This window comes from Rattus rattus, chromosome 11 (genome assembly GCF_011064425.1).
Source record: "Rattus rattus isolate New Zealand chromosome 11, Rrattus_CSIRO_v1, whole genome shotgun sequence".
Classification (NCBI taxonomy): domain Eukaryota; kingdom Metazoa; phylum Chordata; class Mammalia; order Rodentia; family Muridae; genus Rattus; species Rattus rattus.
The window spans coordinates 18,160,171-18,179,672 of NC_046164.1; the positions used below are offsets into that span (position 1 = coordinate 18,160,171).

Genomic DNA, 19,502 nt, shown 5'->3' on the forward strand with positions numbered 1-19,502 from the left:
CTGGGATTCCAGTATTTATACTATTCTCTTTTTTTTCTTTCTTTTTATTTGTATTTGTTTGTTTGAGACTCCAGCACTAATCTTAAAGCCTGTCAGTTCTCTTAATGGAATATAAATCTTGTCAAAATAAAGAAGGGAAAAAAACTCTCTTACATTGGCAGAAAAGGAATAAAATTCTGTGTCGATAAACAGTTCCTACAGCTCTTCAAGGGCATATCTGTAAACCTGAGTTCATACAGAAGTGTTCATCAGCAGCTACAGTGTGGAGGCAGCCCAAACACCTGTTGAAGGATAAGAGGAGGGGCAAAGTGTGGCCCATCCACACCATGGAATGTTGCTCAGTCTTGAAACAGAATGAGCTTCTGACATATACTTCACAGCATGCAGGGGGGGCATATAAGGCAGGGTGAACTAAGCTAGACACAAAAGGACACACCTTTTGTGGTGCTACTGAAGTGAAGGACCTAGAGTTAGGAAAAATCACAGAGACAGCAGTAAAACGTCGTCTGAGGCAGGACGGGAATTAGTGTTTGGTGGGAACTGAGTTTCAGTGTGGGAGGTGAGGTGCTGCTGCAGACAGATGGTAGTGATAGCCCACAGTATTCTTAACCATGCCCCACAAGGGGGCCCCACTTCAGATGGACAAATTGCACTCCGAGCTCGTTTGTGAGTCCACACCAGAAAGGAGCTGTCGACAGCTGCCCGCGTCACAGCTGCCAGAGATGTGTTTTCTCAAACGCCAAGCTCATCAGCAGTCTTTGACACTTCAAATGGGCTTATTTTCTGATTCACGTTTAAATGACCATGTATCTTTTTTTAAAAAGCAAAAAGCAAAACAACAACCCCCCCCCACTGTATGTATAGTGATGGCTGTAACTGCAAAACCTCTTAACTGTGAAATTGGAACAACTCCTTCTGAAGTTGCTCAGTTCCATGTTCCTTCTGGATGCCGGTGCTATAAGGCCTCATTGCAATGTGCATGGGACCAAGAATTGTGTGTGAGGCTGAAACTTCCCATCTGCCCAGGCTCCACCCTTCCAAACTGTGCTTAGTTTAGTGGCACACATCGTCATCTGCACAGATCACAGCATTGAAGTCTCTTGGTTCCTGGAGCTTCTGTTTCTTGTTCTGTGCTCATCCAAACTGTGGCCTTCATTTTGACCTGCCTGTCTCCCCTGCCTATTGCAGTCATAAATAGTTATGGGAAGTTTACAGGTGTCCTTACAGGGCCTCCTGTGTTCCCAGGGTATCTCTGCTGAGCTCAGAGTCCTTTCTGTACCCAAAAGCTCAATCCATCAGAAAAGGAAGTAAGAGACATAATTATTTGGGAACTTTCTTCAGGAACTATGTGAAGAATCATGGCATAGCCTAGCATATCAGATGCCACCCCTACTCCACTGAGTACTAGTCAGTGCTGTACTTGACACCAAGACTTGAGACCAAACAGGTTGCTCTATAAACACTGGGTCAAAACCCAGGAAGCCACAAAGCCAGATGAACTTGCAGATGACCCATGACTTTGAAGGGTCAGCAACGTGTCCGTTACTTATATAAGGTTCAACCTCACCAGCTTACTCTCAGCTCTACCTTACCAGCCTCAGCATCCATACCTCCTCCTTAGGCAATTAAGAAGACATAGGAGGGCCATCTATCCTTAGGGGTGATGCTCTCTGCTCTCCTGACACCTCGAGGACTTCCGTTGTTCAGAATAGGATGAATTCTCATGAGCCACCCACCAGGCATCTCCACTCCGCCTTAGTCACTGACTTAACGAGCAGTTCTGGACACGTCAGTGGAATTCTACAATACCCATATGTTGACCCATTAGATAAATGGGCCACATGAGACCAGGGGCAGTTAGTGAATGTTCAGTAGGAAATTCCAACACCTTGGTACAGAGCTTCAGTTAAAACGAAACAAATGGATGAAGGGTTTCCACCGGGAAACATTGAGAAGTTCTCTAAGGGGGACAAATGTATACACGTGCATGTACAGAGCAATTTCCACATGCTGACGTGGACTCACACTGCCAGATGCCCAGGACCCCAGCATGGCTCCCAAGCCCCCCTTGGGTACTTGGGTGGACATAAGGGCCCAAGACTAGCAGTAAACATGCATTATCCTTCTTGCCTTGGGTGATGCCTCCTCTCTAGCAAAGCACATCCTGGTCAGGCTCAGGAGGGAGATTCATCAGAGGGACCTTCCTAGTGCCACCACTCTGTTCTGAGCACTGCAGCCATGTCTGGATGGCCTTCTGTGTCACCAGTAGAAGTATGAAGTTGATCCCCAGTTCCCTTTTTGCAAGAGGCAGGATTGTGGGTGGGCACTGCACTTGGGCAACTAAAGAGCAGTTTTCAGCTTCAGGGCACCGTTCCCCAAACAGCAAGCACAGGACCTGCTTTCTCCGTTTGAGCTAACATCTTCTGCCCAAACCCATTTGTTATGGAAATACCTCCTACAGATCCGTTCCGGATCTCTGACAGTGACCTGTGTTCTTTGGATCATGGTTGGTGCCTATGGCCTTTCTTACCTTGCTCCAGGAGCTCATCCTGAGGTGCATATATCTGTTCCTCAGCTCGCAGACATGATTGGATTCTGGTTGTGAGCTGAATTCTCCCACTTCTATCTCTTGCCTCCCACCCCCCCCCCGACTGGTTAATTTTAATTCCAGAACATACTGCTCCTTGTCTAATTGTATCCTTTCCACAATTTGGTACAAGAAGCCAGATTCTCTTCCCGTAACAGCTGGTGATGACACATTCCTGTTCTAAATGACTCCCAGGATGTGTGACTCATTTTAAAATTCCACATTATGATGAGGCAAAATTAATAGGAGACTGGTAAGTGGAGCGGTCCCATTTCTCCCTAAGCATCCCTCAGTTGCATCTGCAGAGAAGTCATCTGGTGAGTCCAGTGGCCCCCTGAGCATGCCTGCGTCTTACAGGTGCAGCTCACAGGTGTGCTTGACAGGTGTGCACCACAGAGAAGCCTTACAGGTGTGTTTCACAGGTGTGCCCCAAAGTATGCCTTTATGACTTTGCTGAGGCCATCCCAGTCAGATGGGGGGGGTGGCTGGAGGGATGGCTCAGTGGTTAAGAGCACTGACTGCTCTTCCAGAGGTCCTGAGTTCAATTCCCAGAAACCATGTGGTGGCTCACAACCATCTGTAATGTGATCCAATGCCTTCTTCTGGTGTGTCTGAAGACAGATTTGACACACACACACACACACACACACACACACACACACACACATATACATACCTTGACACATTTATGCAGAGCTCCTATCAACACAGGCCTAGGCTGTCTCTGGGGATTATTGAGTTCCTGACGCTCCTAAACCAGCCTACAGGCTCCACAGCAGCACCACTGGTGGATGTTGGTTGGGTTAAGGTTAGAGTAAATGAACTCCAAACTAAATTTATCCTGTGACCATTTATCCTTCCCCGTGCCTGTGGTTTCTTCCACGGTTCCCACAACTGCACAGCTTTCCTGTGCTACTGGAGCAGAGAGGTGGACCTCCAAGTAGAACAAGGTGAACTTGTGGGCATTTCCCGTCACCCAACAGAAATAACACACCAGGACTCTCCCGAGACATTCCAGGACTGAATGTCAAGCAGGTGGCTTGCTGACCTGAGCCAAACCCCAGCACTGAGGTCTCTGCCCACATACCTGCCCCTGTCCCAAAGTCCCTCCCCTGGGAACCTAATCAGGATTCAACTACTTTTAGGAAAAGAGAGACACGTCCAAGCAGGTTCATGAAAAGAAGATGTATGTGACTCAGCAGAGACAAGAACTTGTGGGTACAGGGCCTTGTTACACGCAGCTAGGCCCAATGCCTACACAGAGCAGTGTGGATAGTCAACCTCTCCTGCCTGGAAACTTGCCGGTGCCAGCACAAAGCCAGAGAGAAATAAAGACAGGGTTTTATGCTGAGAAGTCACTAAACATGTGTGTACCAGTCCTTGCCACCTGATGCAGAAAAGTCAAAACTGTCCTCTGCTGGAAAGTATACATGAAAGAGGCAAACGAAGAAGCCCCTGCTAGTCCCCGGACGTCCACAGTTTGACTTCTGGTCTCACCCGGAGTGAGGCCCAGAAATCCTTCCAATGAATGCATCCACCCTCATCTCTGAGGTCAGGCTGGGTGCCCTGGACCATCTCACACCGTGGACAGACTTTATCCTCAGGTCTCCCTCTGTCCATCAGCACTGTTTTCATGCTTAGGCAAGCACCCCTGGGTAAAGCACCTTCAGCTCTGCAATATCCTCAGTGCTCAGCGCACAGGGCTGGCTCTGGCAAACTCTCCAGACACCAGCAATGAATCTATCCTCACATCATGACCGCCATAGAAACCAACACCAGGACACCTACTGTTCTCTAGACGCATGGATCCTCACCTGACAGCAGGTCTGCGGGTGTGTAAGACAGTGCTCACGGTACAGCTGTGGATGGATGGATGCAGGACAAGAATCCAGCGACACAGATCAAGGTGCACAGAGTAAGTTTCTAAATTCAAGGAAGTAAAAAACTTCCTTACATTCGGTTCACACAACACTGTGAGTAATTCCACTGTGATGTATGAACTTTGTGGACCCCGAGGGAGGACCTCATCCATGAGAGAGAACATGTGGGCCCAGGGGCCTGTTAGCCAGTGACACCAAAAAGGAAAGTCCTAAGTCTACAGCAGGCAGCTGTTGAGCTTGAACCCTCCTGCCACCGATAGCCACATGGCTGCAGGGTGCTGTTCCTCCAAACCTGTGCCCCCCCACAGCAGGTAAAGATCAGGAAGAAAGGGAGAAGCATCTTCTATCCAAGTATTCTAGGCACGGTTGGCCTAAAAATCTTTGTATTTGGGGTTGGGGATTTAGCTCAGTGGTAGAGCCCCAGGTTCGGTCCCCAGCTCCGAAAAAAAGAAAAAAGAAAAAAAATTTTTGTATTTGTTTCTCTTCCAGGTAGGGACCCCTCCATGCACTCCCTGCCTCAGAAGTCAACTGCATCACCGGAAAGCCAATGCCCACCACCTTCCCAGGGTCCCCAAGCCAAGGAAGAGCAGGGACTTTTTATTGGACCAACCCAAATCCTTAGACAACTCCCCAAGCAAAGAGGGTCATAGTGTGTGTTTGTGGAATTCCTAGTCTCAGGGCCTTTTTCACCAGAAGTGACATTCCAGGACGAAAGCCCACCTAGCTTTACCCCAAACCGCAATTCTAACAGGGGAGCTGGGACTGCCGGGCCTCTGAGAAGTGAGAGGTTGGGCCACTCATGTGGTATGAGTCAGCGGCCTCCCCTGGGCTCCCTAATCATCACTAAGAAAGACTTTGCTGACAACAGAGTTTGCAGAATCCATGTGTACCTGGGGGTGGAGAAAGCTCTGGGCACAGCAGGAGGAACACCATGAGCCTCAGTGAGGAACAAGTACGCAGCTTCCTGGATGGGAACCCCACCTTTGCCCACCAATACTTTGAGAAGAAGCTGAGCCCTGAAAATGTGGCAGGGGCCTGTGAAGGTGGTTACCTGGTGGACTGTGGCAGCCTGCGAGAGCTGTGCCAGGTGGAAGAGAGTGCAGCGCTGTTTGAACTGGTGCAGGACATGCAAGAGAGCGTCAACATGGAACGCGTGGTCTTCAAGGTTCTGCGGCGCCTCTGCACCATCCTGCATGCTGACCGCTGCAGCCTCTTTATGTACCGCCAGCGCAATGGCGTAGCTGAACTTGCTACTCGGCTCTTCAGTGTGCAGCCCGACAGTCTCCTGGAGGATTGCCTGGTGCCCCCTGACTCTGAGATCGTCTTCCCTCTGGACATTGGGATTGTGGGTCATGTGGCTCAGACCAAGAAGATGATAAACGTACAAGATGTGGCAGAGGTGGGTGATCTCCGGCTACCGTGTAGAGTAGTGTTCTGCATCCAGAGATTTCACAAGGACTTCAGGTCACCCTTCCTTGTCCCATCTCCTAACAGTGCTTAGCCTCCTGTCCTTCCCTTCCAGGACTCGTCTTTCACATTTCCAGTTTAAAAGGGGGAGGGGCTCCAATGGAGCTTTAAAGGTCCCTCCTTTTCTCCCCCCACCCCGTGCTGCCTAATTGCTGCAGAAACGCCATTTAAGAGATGTTCTTGTGGAGGTTTTTCCGGCCTCAGACTCTGGCCTTGCCAATGTCAGGCCTCCTTTATGCATGATAAGCACTGTGAGGACCCAGGGCGGCTTCAGTGATCATCGGACATGAAGAGTCTTCCGTGATGATTATGGTTATCTGCAGAGGGGTTGAAGCACTTAGGCGGGGGCTGGTATAGAGAGGCCAGATGCCCCAAACATCCAGGCATGGCAGAAGCAACTTTACCCACAAAGGGAACCACACTGGTCCTGGAGGCAGGGGATCTGGGATCTAGGAGAGGACAGGGATAGAGTTACAAGAGATTCAGGGTCCAGGATGGGAATGAACTTTTTGACATAGACTTCATGGAAGCTGCTGGTTTGTGGCAGGTATAACCAGGACAGAGCTCCTGTGGGTGGAAAGCACCATGGGAGACAGTGAGTGAGGCACCCACTAGATATGGGTGTGACAACAGCCGGGGAGGCTCAGAGAGGGGTCAAAAATGTATTCCACGATTAGAGAGTTCCTCAGAAGGGTTGGGTGACAGTCTTCCTCCCCACACCCCCGCCTATTCTGTTTCTCTTCCTCTTTCTTTCCCAAGGTACCCAGGTAGCCTCAGCACCTGCTACATAGATCAACCACATACAGTGAGGGAATCCCAAAAGAGGAGAGGGTCCCCTCCTGGACAGATTCCCCAGAAGCAGTCTGCTACCTTCACTCCTGGCCAAGTGGGAAGGTTGGGCGGGAGGGTGCTGCAATCCTCTTACACTTATCTGTTATAAACAGGCACCCACTGGCGACCTGAATAGAATAATCTGCAGGATTATCTTGGTCTTCACTTTGCTTCCTTTTAAAGAAATGGGTCATCCATGAGCCAAATGGAGCATAAATTACCAACAAAGCAAGACATTTGGTATATAGGGGAGACTGTGACCGAACATTAATATTCTAGGCTTCTTGGTCTATCCACCCTTCCTCATTTTCTCACGCATCCTCCTGCCTTTTTTCATTCATTCCTGCTCTGCCCTTTTCTTCCTCCCTCCCACCCACCTTCAAGCAACCCTCAAACCGATGCCTACCCATAGCCCTGAGCCTGGGGCAGGTTCTTTCCTTCCTATTGCCCTGATCCACACCAGAGTAATGATGTTTCTCTGAGGTAAGATCAAGTTGCAACATTGCTCTTAATCCTATTCCCAGGTCCACCCATGTCCTACAGCTCCTCTCCAAGGTTTCTAGTCATTCTGTAGCCTAAAAGATACATCCCCAGAGGCAGGGATACCATGTCTACTATTGTGATGATTCTGTAAACTGCTGTCAAAGTCAGCAAAATCCAGATTCCCACCAGTGGCACTAGGACACTCTGCATGGATTCTGGGTTCACATGCAGGTTTTCAACAAAGAAACTGAAACAATCAACACAATCTTCCCAACACACTTGGTGCTTTCCTTGCAATCCAGTGTTGTTTCATAGTGTGGTAGATACAGTAACACAGGGTTGATACAAAGTTTTAGTTGCACATAGATACTCACTGCACCTGGACACATTTGATCTCCAGTTTTTGCTGGGGAAATGATGTTTGTTTCACCATGTAGCTACAGTAGTTACACCAGACTACTACTAAGCATAAATAGACCCTAAGCAAAAATAAACCATGAGCATAGGTACAGGTACACCATGAATACAGGAAGGCCTTGAAGACCATGAGCCCAGGCAGAACATGAACATAAATAGGACATGCACACAGGTGAGACATGATCATAAAACAGAATACAAATAAACTGCCTAGAGCAAATGTTAGCAAGTATGGGAAACTGACTCCCCAGAGCCATGAGTGTATCTTCTTGGCATTGAGGGTATCAGGTTGTTAACATTTCTGATGTGATGCCTATCTCTGAAACCTCATCTTCTTGCCCCCTTCTAACCAGAAGCATGTCCCAGGGTGTGGCTTTGTGGAGGGAAAGTCTGCTTGAGACTATGTTCACATATCCAGCCTGTAAGGAATGTGGTAGCATTGGCATGTGTAGAACATACCTCTGGGCAGAGAGCCTGAATCCATGCCTGAGACTCATCTGTCTCAGGACCCTATAATTTCTTCATATGTGTCACCGCCTTCCCCTAGGAACAGAGGCTAAAACCTGAAAGACAGTTATTTCAATAGGTCTCAGGTTCATCTCAATATCTCTGGTAACCAGTTCAGAACAGAATAAGCCCTAGTATTTCAAAACCATACATCCAAAAGCCCATAAAACCTGGGAGATAGATGCTGGGCTCTCCATATATATATATATATATATATATATTTTTTTTTTGAGCTGAGGACCTAACCCAGGGCCTTGCGCTTGCTAGGCAAGCGCTCTACCACTGAGCTAAATCCCCAACCCTCTCCATATGTCATAATTCAACAAAACAGCACGATCATTTACCCTGCCTAACTGTCTTCTGGAGAAGTGTGTTAGCATGGAGGAGATCAGGACAGCACATATGATGTCAACCCAAAATACAAGTGGAAAAAGATTCACCAACGAATAATGATATTTATTTAACAATAGCAAATCACTCCAATGAGAATCCCCATGTCCTGGCAAACTATTAACATATTTAAGGAAGTTGGGGGCAAGGGGTAGATTTTAAAGCCAAAAGAGAAAAAAAATAAGTTGCTTCCATAAAAAGTTCATTGGTCTTAGGGATCGAAGGCAGGGACTGGCAGCAGATCACTGGTAGAGACACCCATGCTGGACAGGCATTCTCTTCCGAGTGTGTTAAATGAGTTGTTTCAATCTTAAGGACCATTAGAGATAAACTGAGTAGGTGTAGTGGTGCATGCCTTTAATTCCAGAACTTTGGAAGCAGATGGGGGCAGATCACTGAACTAGAAGCCGGTCTGATTTTAGGCTAACCAGGGTTATATGGTAATAGCCAGGCTCCAAAAACAAAATTGATTTTTGCTATAGAAATTTTTGCATAGGTCAAAAGCTTGGCAGAAGAAATATCTCTGGGTTCTTTGGAAAGTTCTTAAGAAAGTATTTATGTTTGGTGGTGGTGCACAACTTTAATCCCTACACAGGAGGCAAAGGCAGGTGGATCTCTATGAGTTTGAGACCAGCCTGGTCTACAGAGCAAGTTTCATGACAGCTAGGGCAGTTATACAGAGAAAACCCGTCTTGAATAAGATCCCCAAACCCAAGATCTTTTTTTAAAAAGTATTTATCTCAGAGAAGCAAACATGAGTGTGTTCTCCACTCCCACAACCTTTCGTTACATCCTAGATTATTTCTTGGATCTAACAAGAATTATTCATCCTTTAATCATTAATTTTTATATTTTCCCCTCTGATCAAGAACATTCTTTAAAATTACTGCTGATCAACTAACACTGCATCCCTTGATGCTGAGAGGGACCTGTACCAATTGGCTATGTATGGGTCAGTTGGTTGGCTGTTGAGAGAAGGAGACTGACAGCTAGCCATCAGTGTCAAGACTGTTTCAGTCTTATTTAACCAACAGAAAGCCAGAGGGTCAAGCTCTCAGGACTGGTGCATGCACTGTCACTAAGCTCCACCTCCTCAGGTGATGGCCATTACTTCACTGGGCCAACTGTCATTTTGTCAGAAGCTGAACTTCTATCCATTCTTGACAGACAGCAGGTACAATTTTAAAATAAGGAATACAAAGTATTGGTTTGTTATTTTCTTTTTTAGTGTTTTAGATTTATTTATTTATATGAACACACTGTCACTCTCTTCAGACATAACAGAAGAGGGTATTGGATCCCATCACAGATGATTGTGAGCCCCCATGTGGTTGCTGGGAATTGAACTTAGGACCTCTGGAAGAGCAGTCGGTGCTCCTAACCCTTGAGCCATCTCTCCAGCCCCCTACAAAGTATTGTTAACAATAATATGAAACTTCCATTTCATGGTTTTTTTTAATGGAGAAAGGTTTATTATTTTATTTTTAATGAAATACAGTAACCCAGATATGAAAGGGACAAAACAACCAAAGAAGAGTGAGGGCCAAAGGAAAGTCACAGGAATGCATGTAGATGCACAGACACAGGTGCTGCACACACAGGAATCCCATAAAAACACAGAACTGGAAGTCATGATATACATGCAAAGGACCTACAAGGTTAAAATATATATATATTTTGACTTAATACTATGGAGAAAAGAACTTCCAGAGAAGCTGTTGAGTTCATTTTCTGTTGGTCATCTACTGCTGGGTATGGAGCCTACCCTCTAGAATGGTTTGTTTCCTCAGTGAGGCTCCCTTGGGGAAAACTAAAAATAATTTTTCATTCGCAAGTAGCTATCGACTGGAGATAGTTTCTGGGTTAGGGATGAAGGCCTGTGTCCTCTTTTCCCTTCAGCTCTAGGACCCCACTCAGGAACAGACCCACACAGGCCTGTGCATGCTGACACGGTCTCTGTGAGTTCATATGTGTTCCAGCCCTGTTATGTCTAGAAGGCATTCCTTGGTGTCCACCATCCTTTCTGGGTCTCCTCTTCCACAGTTTCCTGAGCCCTGAGGGGAGGGATTTGATGGATTTCAAGCTGAGTATTCCAAACTCTCTCCTTCCCCCTCTCCCCTCTCTCCCCCCCTCCCTTCCTCTCTTCTTCCCCAACCCCTCTGAAGGAAGGGATTTGATGGAACATCCTTTAGGGTTCTCTCTCTCTCTCTCTCTCTCTCTCTCTCTCTCTCTCTCTCTCTCTCTCTCTCTCTCTCTCTCTCTCTCTCTCTCTCTCTCTCTCTCTCTCTCTCTCTCTCTCTCTCTCTCTCTCTCTCTCTGCTCTCTCTCTCTCTCTGCATTCTGTCTGGGGGTTTCTGTATTTGTTCCCCTCTGCTGCAGGACGAGGCTTCTCAAAACCGCTGAGCAAGGTACAGGTCTATGAGTAAAGCAGAATGCTGTTCGGAGTCAGCATTTTACACAAACTAAGACGAAAGGGAACCAACGAAACGAGTCATGTGACCACAGAGGAGTTTCTGGGACCTACTATGGTACCTGAGCCTCTCCCTTGTTTTGTGTAGCTGGGTTCTAACTCCTGAGGAGAAATCTGGAAACAGCATAGTCTTGACAACAGCACAGACTTTTCCTCATCCAATCAATAGCTGGTCTAGAGCAAATTTACCACATAACATCCTATACTCAAGGAGATACCATTTAAAAGGATAACTTGTGTAATTTTTGAGCAAAAAGTTGTCTTGGCAAATGTTGCCAAAGTCTCTCACTGGGTAAAGAAAAGGTTTTCTAGGGTCAAATTCTGTCAAATTATCCAAACTGGCCATTGGCTGTCTGTATATCTTAACAATGTCATCATCCTTCTCACAAGCAAAGAAAAATTAAAGGGTCAGAGTCTTATGATACAGTCTTATTCTGACTGTAGTTTCCATTCTCTTTTGCCATTTCTGCCTCCGTCTGCGTCATCAGACCATTTTAAAGACTCTATATTTGAAATTTGCATCAAGTTGTACAACTCTAGCTCATAGAGCTTCAGAAAAGAGTAATCATTGACCTCAATAATTGAAATCTGTTTTGAGATGTTAGAGAAAAAAGAGAGTCCAGAGTCTAGTCTAATCTACAGGTAGACAAAAGAATTAGAAGGCAGGGAACAGTTACAGTATGACAATAGATATTTCGTTTTCCTTTAGATGTAATTCTTTTAGTAACACTGATTTTTTTTTCAAAACAACTTGCTAGGTGAGTTTCATTTTTATCAAATTTGACTTATGCAAATACAATTAGAGAAATTATTTCTCTTATAAATAATCTCGGACATAGGAATCTTGAAGCAAGAAAGCCAAACAGAGGTAGAAACTAAACATAACTATATTCCCCAACCCCATGGGTCCCAGACCTACTTCTGTAACTTGCAAATTGTAAAGGGAAGGCCCTCAAAGCCAGAATCCTGTGCACAATTTAAAACATGTCATTCAGTTTAAAGACAACTTCTATAAGAACACATTTTACTGACCCTGTGCAAAACAATCACAGGATCAGAAGAAAACTGAAGTAACCTTCTTAAATTTTGGAGGACCCAAATAAGGAAAAAGGAAATGCTTCCACCATTGCTTATAAAAATGTGTTCTGTTTCTGTCAAATTTCTATAAGCCGTATAGAGCTTAAGGAAGTTTTCTTAAACCTAGAAAAATATCTACGATACAGCAATGTTTCAAATAAGACATAAAATTCACTGGAAGTGTTGGTGCACACCTTTATTCCCAGCACTTAGGAGGCAGAGGCAGGCAGATCTCTGGGTTCGAGGCCAGCTTGGTCTACAGAGTGAGTTCCAGGACAGACAGCCCTACGTAGAGCAGAAGAGATCCTATCTCAACAAATCTTGATAAAAAGTTGTTTTGCTATGTAATATAAAACTAAAATATATACAAACACACACACACACACAGAGAGAGAGACAGACAGAGAGAGACAGAGAGACAGAGAGACAGAGAGAGACAGAGAGATTGTCATCATAAAATGTAAGACTTCGGGTTGGGGATTTAGCTCAGTGGTAGAGCGCTTGCCTAGGAAGCGCAAGGTCCTGGGTTCAGTCCCCAGCTCCGAAAAAAAGAACCAAAAAAGAAAAAAAAAATGTAAGACTTCTGTTTCCTAGAGAATTATGAAAAGAGAGAAAGATCCTACAAAGTTGGTCACATCTTGACAGGAAGCCATTAAGAACAGCATCGTAGGCACCTGGTGGAATGGTATGGGAGCCATGAGATGCTGGAGGAGGACATACAAACGGCATTTGTGCAGCATGTGTGTACATCATGCTACCGAGGCTACAAACCAAGATCAGTTGCCTTGAACAGGGGCTTGGTGAAACTGTCTGGTTTACAGGGTCCAAACACGTTAAGGAAATCCCCAAAGAAAAACTTTCATTCTGGACCCTTAAAACAAATGATGTTAGCACCCGGCTACAATAGCAGTCAGAACTGAGGCAGTGGTGGGGGTCATCAGAGTCGAGGGAAATGTTGAGTCAGTCACCATGTTACTTAAGAACTTAAACAAAAACTTCAGGGCGGGAAAGCTGTAGGTAGAAAATGATTGAAATTTCAGGAAACAATTCAGAACTAAAAACACTAACCTCTTGAAAATTTGTACCAATCAAATCAATAGTTCTGGAAATTTGTTATTTTAACACTGTGGGTTACTCTCTGGTTTTATGTTTTCATAACAATGATGTCTTTTAGGAAAATCTATCAATGCTTTAGTGACAACCCACTTGTTGGCACAAAGTTCATTTGTAAGATTAATCTATCAGAAACCTATAGACTTCTTTAGCCCTTAGTCTTCCTACAAAATTCTTTCTCATACAAAAAGTCCTTTCTTTTGGAATTCTTTGCAGGTAAAACTACATATAACCAAGATATTTTGCTCTTACTTTAATTTCTGCTGAACTAAAGAGCTAACCTATGAAATAAAATATTTTAACTATCTACCATGTACTCAGACTTTGTGAGACTTTTAAAAACATTTATTGTGTATGTGCATCTGCATGCAAGCAGGAGTGCGTGTTCACACACACACACATGATGCAGGAGTGCATGTCCACAAATGGTGAAGATCAGAGGACAACTTGTAGGTATCAGTGTCTCCTTTCAAGAAGTGAGTTCCAAGGATCAAACTCAGGTGGCCAGGCTTGTTAGCAAGCATCTTTTTTTTAAAAAAGATTTATTTATGTATATGAGTGCTTTATCTGCATGTAGACCAGAACTCATTACAGATGGTTGTGAGCCACCATGTGGTTGCTGGGAATTGAACTCAGGACCTCTGGGAGAGCAGTCAGTGCTCTTAACCGCTGAGCCATCTCTCAAGCTCCTGCAAGCATCTTTACCACCGGAACCATCTCACCAGCGAAGGAGTTCCAGAAACCCGTTTCCTCATAAAGCAATTGATGAATTTGGTGTTTTAAATTACTCAGGAATGACTTGGAGATCACATGAGTGTCAGTTAATTCCTGATAGTATAGTGTAATTTTGGAATTACATTGAAAATTCAAAATTAATTGTTTGCTTACTTTTACCTAATTTATTTATTTTTCACTCTTAAATCTAAATTGCTTTTGACAACTGAGATGTCAGTCTAGTGCCAGGCTCATCTTTTGTTGTTGTGTTGGTTTTCAGTACATCTCAACTGCACCTTCCCCTCCCTCTGCTCCTCCCAGTCCTCCCCCTCTTCCAGCCTTCCTCCTCCTCCTCTCTCCCCCAGATCCACTTCTCCTCTGCCTCTGAGGGTCATCTCATCTTTTTGTTAAAGAAATGCCCTATGAATGTGCTATGCTTTGATACTCAAGGGCAGTGGGCCTATTTGCAAGTTGTGTGCACATGTTCTTGAATCACAATTCCGTAACTTGTGATCTCAATCATCTGACAGTGAAAAAGGTAGATCTGTATTATACTTAATGCTGACAACAAAATATATGTTAGGTTTAGTTAGGCCAATGATATTAGCCCCATTCGTCAAAGACCTACACAACGAATACCTTCACAGTTTAAGGCTTCCCTCTCTGTCAAACCTACATAAAGCAGTGAACCCAGAGGAAAACATGCTGACTGTTCTGAAGACTTCAATTATGTTTTACCAACAAGTTTTAAATCAGCTTATTGATCAAAGATTCATTTAAATCATGTGAATGAAAAAGCTGGATTAACGTATTTTTAGCAAGCTTAGGTGTACTCAATTTATGAGGATTCACTTATCTCTAAGCCAATTAAAAATTCAGCTCTTATAAATCCAAGGTAGAAAAATCGCAGGTTCACAACATAGACACACACACACACACACACACACACACACACACACACACACACACACACACACAGACAGAGAGAGAGAGAGAGAGAGAGAGAGAGAGAGAGAAGGGAGGGGAGAGAGAGAGACAGAGAGACAGAGAGACAGAGAGACAGAGAGAGACAGAGAGACTACATAATCACACAGAGAAATAAAAGCCAAAGTTTTCCTTTAATTGGGAGCTGGGGGTAATGGTCAATGAGATAACATAACGCAGGGCCCATTGATCACATTTTTTATCTGTAAATCTTGGTGCTAATGGGTTATCTACATCTGATCAGATGACATTAATCTTAATCTGTGGGAGGAGATCAAGAGAGAAATAGAGCACAGGTTCTGTGAGGAATCCTCACTCAGAAATGACAACCCCAAAAGTAGAATTGGCGAACTGGAACCGAAAAAAATCAGTTTGATGCTGGGTGTGGTGGCACACAACTTTACTCCCAGCATTTAGGAGGCAGGGGCATACAGCTTTCTGTATGTTAAAGGCGAGTCTGTTCTGCATCGTCTGTTTCAAGTCAGTTTTTTCCCTAGCACCATGGCCTCCACTGCAAACAAATAGATTGGCATTTGGAAGGCTGGATGAGTAAATGACTACAGGTAAATGGGTAAGGGGTGAATGCATGGGTGAGTGGGTAGAAGGACGGGTGGATGGATGGGTAGTAGATGAGTCAGTGAGTGGATGAGTGTTACTGAGCAGAACTGGTACCTGCCTGGCCTATATACCCAGAACAACAGGGTACAAGGCTATGAAAGGCTCAAGGAAGGACAAGGCTATGCCACAGCACAGCAAAATCCTCAGAACAGAAATCAGACCATAGCTCAGGGTCTCTAGAGTTCTCTGCCCCTATCCTTACCAAAGACATGAGAACCCCTAGTTCTGCACACACGGTCCTATTTGTCATCTCCTAAATGTCACAGAAGGCTTGACCCAGGACACTATATATCTCTGGTCCCTCCCCTGCAGTAGCTTCTCACTGGAGGGCTCCGTTCAGCCATGGAGCCGGGCTGGGACTCAATCCTGAGTACAAGACACGGTGAGGTTATGTAGCCGGATATGATGGGGGTATGTTCAAAACGATGGAAGAGTAAAGGCGGGGGCTGGCACTGTGACTCAGTGATAAAGCACTTGTCTGACATGCAAAAGGCCTTGGGGTTCTGTCCCCAGCACAGCAAGAGTGCAGAGAAACTTACTGTTCATAACAGACAAGGGGTAGCATCAGAATTACTACTAAAACAGTGTCCCTGAAAGGAGGAGCTTTGTGGTTGATGTCACGTATATTTCTACTGGAAAGATTATATTCCCTGAGGATCCAGCACATCCCTGAACAGATGTTGCTCAAGATCATGCCTCCTTGTGCATTGTATATTCAGGAAGGGTGGTTGGGAATGGCTTTGGGGTGGAGAATATAGCATTATAATGGAGTAATAATGAACATTGTTCACCTTGGGTTATGCAGAAAGGGGCTGGAAGGTTTGATTATTTTAACCTTGTTCTGTGTGTCCTTCTCTAGAGGATTTCATCTGAAACAGTCTAGAGTAATGCAGAAGGCATTTAAAGGGACAGCAAGTTCCCCAGTAAACAAAGCTGACTTATACATTTCTCCCAGCTACCAAAGAAGTTTGGCTGTGTGGGCCATGGCTTCAGGAGACCCAGGGATGTTTGAGGTAAAGAAGGGATGCAGATGATTAGGGGTCAGAAGAATAGAAAGGATCTTGGCCTAGACAATGGGCACGGAGAAGTGGATCTTGGAGAAGTCTTCTGGTCAAGAAGTGTCCCAGGAGTCCACCATATTTGTGATGCATATGCATTTATATCTTGGCACTGAAGAGTTCAATTCAGTCTCCAGGACCTGAGTACTTGTCACCTTTGCCCACTTTCAAGGCGGTCAGATATTCTAAGTGGGAGACGATGGGAGCAAAGAAGCCCTGAGAAGACAGGAATGGACAAGAAAAGCAGGAGGAAGCCTCCAGATGCTCCCGAAGCCACAGGATGACAAGGAGAGAGTCTGGGAGCCGCAGGGCTACATGTCAGTGTTCACTGTGGAATGCAAATTTACATCACATATATAGAAGGGCTAGCCTCTAGAGGTCTAGAGGTGACCAAGAGGCTGAAGAGACACTATCTACAGGGGGGCTTGTAGGGCCAGGCTGAGGATGAAGAGCTCCTGGGGGCATTTGAAGGCCCAACCAAAGACATGGCATCCTTGACTTACTGAAACACATGTGTGAATGGCAGGAAAATGGAAATCAAGGAAAGGTAGAAACTTGGCTATGAAGGATTGATTTGCTTAAGGCTAGTAGATTTGTCTCAGGGAGCTCTATAGTCCTGTTTTACTGGTGGAGTCACAGAAGGAAGTTCAAAAGGGAAATTGCTAGTCAGACTTGGCATAGATATCCCCAGAACAATCTCACTCAAAAGCAGCTTCTCAGGGGGACACAGAGCCAGACCTACCATGATGACCAAGCCCAAGTTCTATCTGACCTCTGGCCCTGGACTCTAACACGTCTTTACCCTTTTCCTAAGAGTCTTGTCTTGTTAGGATCATAGGGTACCCATAATGATACCAAGATCCTGTGGGCATAGCCTGTGGGGTGAAGATACTAGAGTATCCCGAGGAGGGTATTTGATATCCCAGGGATAGGCAAGGTTGAAGGATGTTACCACAACGTAAAGATTGTGATTCTACATCTGGGGCCAACAGTAGGCACCTGATAGGGAGACTGGGGACCTAATCAAGAAGGCGGGAAACCCAGGAAGTCGGATGCCATAGAGAAGAGAACATGGCAAATTAAAGGGTTTGAGGGCATTTTAAAACCATGGCTTTGGTCCCCAGCAGGGGAAGGAAATGTGGAAGCAATGACTAGGTGATGTTCCTGAGTAGAGAGATCAGGCCAAGAGAAGAAGATAGGGAGGTCCCAGGTTAATCTACAGCTTTACTTACAAAATGAGACTTAGACAATGTGTAGATAAAGATGAGCAATGAAGTTAGGTGTCAAGTGGGGGTTGAAATGTGGTAAAAACCAAGTTAGTAAGAAAATCAAAATGAGACAACTACCAAGTATGGCTTTTGTACCTTGCACACTCTCTGAAAGTCACATGTGTAGATTTGTGGGCTTCTTTGGAGGATCAAATGTACTTCATCTAAGAGCAGTAGTTCTCAACATTCAAAATGGTGCAACCCTTTAACACAGTTCCTCATGTCGTGATGACCCCAATCATAAAATTATTTTTTGTTGCTCCTTATAACTGTAATTTTGCTACTGTTATAAGTTGTATTATAAATATCTGATATGCAGAATATCTGATATGCAAACCCTGTGAAAGGGTCATTCAACTCCCAAAGGGTTCGTGGCCCACAGGTTGAGAACTACTGACCTAAGAGCCAGATATGCAAACCCATGTGACCCATCTGAGGATCAAATATGTGTATCTGTGTGCGTCATATGAGGTGTGTAAAGATCTATGTACACCATCCAAAGGTAATTTCTTGCTCTGTGAAGAAACACCTTGGTAGGCCTTGGTGTAGTGAGTGCTTCAAGACTACTGTAGAAACAACCTGCATATCAAGATTAGCCGCTATCACCAGTGGTTGGTCAGGAGATAGGCGCGTGCCAACCACCAGGTATACAATGATCACAGTGACAAACCATGGGGAGCTACCCAGGATATGCCAAGAGAAAAGAATATCCAGGTAAATCTCTTCCTCGGAGGGATATACCACGTGAACAAAGCCTTGTACCTGTGATTTAGCCAGAAAAAGTTGGCGATCTCCTGTGACAAGATATTAATGCTTATGTGAGTAATGTCATTTCTGTCAGGGTCTGCTGCTCATCTTCTTTCTCCACTACCATCATATGTTGATTTACCTCTATCTTAGTGCCACATGGCAGCCAGGCGGTGGCTGCTTCTCCAGGAATGAGAGAGGGAAGAGGAAGAGTTGACTTTAGCCACTTCCATCCCACAGAGAGGATGGCCCAATCTTCAGACTCCTAGTAGGTTCCTATAGCTAAAATGTGACCTTGCTAACATGCTACCATGGAGACGGAATGCCAGCAGGGAAATAATTTTTCAAGCTGCCCATAGGCCTGAGCTATGGAGAATTACGACAAATCACTGGGCTTCAAGATAACATGGCCCTCAGGACACATAAGAAAGTTTGTTAACAGTGGGGCCTGTCAAAGGCATTAATAGTCGTCCTCCATTCACCGAACAAGAATGGGAAAGACATAAAGGTGCTTCAACTTTCTGAGACAGACCCTAAAGAGAAAGTCACAGCCTTTCGCCTCAGTCACTATGCCAGGGCACTTTAGTCTTATGTAAATAACCAGAATAACCAGAAAGCAAAGAGGAAGGCAGGGCCATGTCTGTTAGGAGCTACCCGGCTCTAACTTAGTACCCTGATTCTAGCTTAAATAACCTGTTCCTTTCAGGGGTGACACTAGCGTCGGAGGCAGGATTCCTTTTATATCTTGAGGTAGTGGATGTAGGAGCCCTTTCTGAGCCCTCCTCAAACCCTCCCTGAGCCCAGAGATGGGCAAAGCTCACCGTGTCACAAAGTCTCATGGTGGACATCGGCAGAGCATAGGGTTAGTGGTCAGATCCCAAGACACAGGGA

General features: G+C 45.2%; 1 protein-coding gene across 1 annotated transcript in view; it reads left to right on the plus strand.

Moving 5' to 3' along the window:
• The first annotated feature begins 5,374 nt into the window (after nucleotides 1–5,374).
• Nucleotides 5,375–19,502, plus strand: part of Pde6b (phosphodiesterase 6B) — a 43,796-nt gene continuing 29,668 nt past the window's right edge. Inside the window, exon 1 of the mRNA XM_032916390.1 lies at nucleotides 5,375–5,866. Coding sequence (XP_032772281.1) covers nucleotides 5,399–5,866 — 468 coding nt within the window. The 5' untranslated portion in view covers nucleotides 5,375–5,398. The remainder of the gene's footprint in view (nucleotides 5,867–19,502) is intronic.